Source organism: Gossypium raimondii, chromosome 1 (genome assembly GCF_025698545.1).
Source record: "Gossypium raimondii isolate GPD5lz chromosome 1, ASM2569854v1, whole genome shotgun sequence".
Taxonomy (NCBI): Eukaryota; Viridiplantae; Streptophyta; class Magnoliopsida; order Malvales; family Malvaceae; genus Gossypium; species Gossypium raimondii.
In genome coordinates, this window is record NC_068565.1 from 21,400,489 (window position 1) to 21,403,670 (window position 3,182).

General features: G+C 36.2%; 1 protein-coding gene across 1 annotated transcript; it reads left to right on the top strand.

Moving 5' to 3' along the window:
• The first annotated feature begins 2,448 nt into the window (after positions 1–2,448).
• Positions 2,449–2,949, top strand: LOC105786899 (uncharacterized). The gene is made up of 2 exons (XM_012613372.1): positions 2,449–2,654; positions 2,805–2,949. Exons 1-2 carry the CDS (start codon positions 2,449–2,451, stop codon positions 2,947–2,949), a joined length of 351 nt encoding a protein of 116 aa, XP_012468826.1.
• Positions 2,950–3,182: the final 233 nt, after the last annotated feature.

Here is a 3,182-nt window from a genome sequence, read left to right on the forward strand (position 1 = left end):
AGTGAATTCATGGAGCCAAATAGATAGTGGAGAGATCGGGGAAAAAGTTTGACTCTTTGGATCTATCGAATCGTTTGTTCAAACCTCCTAAACCCTCTATAGAGAAGCCTCGTACATTAGAGTTGAAACCTTTATCGTAGCATCTAAAATATTAATACTTGAGAGATAACAACAACTTGCCAATTGTGATTTATGCAGAATTGACTTCCGAACAGGAGGTCAAGTTGTTGGATGTCCTGTGACAATGTAAGAAGGCGTTAGGATGGACCCTTGCTGATAAAAAATGAACTAGTCCTGCATTTTGCATGCATAAAATATTGTTAGAGGATTGCCTTCGCAAGTCTATTGAGTAGTAGAGAAGATTGAATCCGATAATGAATAAAGTTTTCAAGAAAGAGATTATTAAATGGCTTAATGCTGGCATTATTTACCCAATCTCGGATAGCTCGTGGGTAAGCCTTGTACAATGTGTCCCTAAGAAAGAAGGTGTCACAGTGGTTAGCAATGTCAATAATGCTCATACCAACTCGCACGGTCACGAGATGGAGAATGTGCATTGATTATCGAAAGCTTAACAAGGCAACTAGGAAGGACCATTTTCCTTTAACGTTTATTGATCAGATGTTGGATAGGTTAGTAGGGAAAGCTGTCTACTATTATTTGGACGATTAATCAGGGTATAATTAGATTGCCTTAGCTCCCAATGATCAAGAGAAGACAACTTTCACATGCCCATATGGTTCTTTTGCATTTAAACAGATACCGTTCGAATTATGTAATGCCTCGATAACTTTTCAGTGTTGTATGATGACAATATTCTTGAATATGGTAGAGAATTTCCTTGAAGTTTTCATGGATGATTTCTCTGTATTTGGAAATGATTTTGAAGATTGTTTGAAAAATGTGGAATTGGTTCTGTGCTGCTGTGAAGAAAAAAATATTGTCCTGAATTGGGAAAAATGCCACTTCATGTTCGTGAAGGAATTGTGTTAGGGCATAGGATATCACAATGAGGAATTGAAGTAGACAGAGAAAAAATTGAAGTAATAGAAAAATTGCCACCTCCTACCAGTGTCAAGGCTGTTAGAAGTTTTCTAGGTCATGCAAGATTTTATACAAGATTTATTAAGGGTTTTTCGAAAATATCTAAACCCTTGTGGACACTGCTGGAGCAAAATAGATCCTTCGATTTTGATGAACACTGCCTGGTTGCTTTTGAGGAATTAAAGAAAATATTAGTAGCAATGCCAATTATAGTAGCTCTAGAATGGACCTTACCGTTCGAACTCATGTGAGATGCTAGTGACTATGCCATGGGAGCAGTGTTGGGGCAGAAGAGAGGCATAATACAACATGCATTATATTATGCTAGTAGAACTTTGACAGATGCACAATTTAGTTATACCACCAAAGAAAAAGAGTTGTTAGCTGTGGTGTTTGCATTTGATAAATTCCATCCTTATCTAGTGGGTAATGTCACAGTTTAAAAAGATCACTCGACTATTAAGTACTTGGGCGTAAAAAAGATGCCAAGTTGAGATTGATTAGGTGGATATTGTTACTACAAGAGTTTAACTTGGAGATTTGGGATCGAAAGGGGACTGAAAACCAAGTGGATGATCATTTGTCCAGGTTAGAATCGGATAATGAAGATGGCAGTGATCACTTTATTAAAAAAGATTTCCCAAACGAACAATTGCTAGTTGCCAAGACATTACCTTGGCATGCCGATATAGTGAATTTCTTAGTAAATGGTGTGATGCCGCCTGATTTAAACACCCACCAAAGGCAAAAATTTCTTCATGATGCTAAGCACTATTATTGGGATGAACCATTCTTATTTAAACATTGTGCTGATCAAATGATTTGAAAGTGTGTCCCTAACAACGAAATACACAATATTTTATAGCATTTTCATTCGACTCCTTATTGAGGATATTTTGGAGGAATGAGAACTGCTGCTAAAGTAATTCAATCGGGATTCTATTGGCCAAATCTGTTCAAAGATGCTAATGAATTCTGTTAATCGTGTGACTATTTTCAGAGAACGAAAATCTATCTAGGAGACAGTAAATGTCGCTACAAAGTATACTGGAGGTTGAGTTATTTGGTGTATAGGGAATAGAATTTATGGGTCCATTTCCACCACCAATAGGCAAATTGTATTTACTTTTGGCGGTAGATTATGTTTCTAAGTGGGTAGAAGCGGTAGCCCTAGCTACTAATGATGCTAAGTCAGCACTGAAGTTCCTACATAAGAACATCTTTAGAAGATTTGGTACACCTAGAGCCATTATCAGTGATGAAGGATCCCATTTTGATTGCAAACTAGTGGCCAATGCATTGTGCAGGTATGAGGTGAATCATAAGATTGCTACAACTTATCATCCCTAGACAAATGGACAAGCTGAGATTTTTCATAGAGAAATTAAACAAATTTTTGAAAAAATGGCGAATCCATCTCATAAGGATTGGTCCAGCATATTGGATGAAGTTTTGTGGGCCTATCAGACTGTGTTTAAAACACCATTAAGGATGTCACCTTTTAAGATTGTTTATAGGAAGCCATGTTACTTACTTGTTGAGCTTGAGCACAAAGCATTTTGGGCTATTAAGCAACTGAACATGGATTGGGCTGCTGTTGGTAATAAAAGGTTTCTAGAGTTGAATGAAATGGAAGAGTTTTGGGCACAAACATATGAAAATGTTAAACTATACAAGGAAAAGACCAAGCGATGACATGATAACAGAACTATGCCAAGACAATTTGAACCAGGATAACATGTATTATTGTTTAATTCTAGACTCAAATTGTACCCTGGTAAATTGAAATCTCACTGGTCAGGTCCTTTTGAAGTAGTTCAAGTATTCTCACAAAGAGCTGTTGTTATCAAAGACATGAAAGCGGGTGTTACATTCAAAGTTAATGGAGACCGCTTGAAGCACTAATGGGGTGCTCATGTGGAGCGTGACAAGCAAAGCATCGACTTTCGAAATGCTTGAGTTAGCAATTTTTTATTTAATTTAATTTATTTTCGTTACTTTAAATTCATTTTTTAAATTATTTCTATTCGTTGGTTATGTGCTAAATTTCTATTTCATGTTATTTCATTTCTGATTTTTTTATACATTAGTGCAGTTTTTCAAAGGCAGGATAAAAAAATCAAACTTATTAGTGTGTA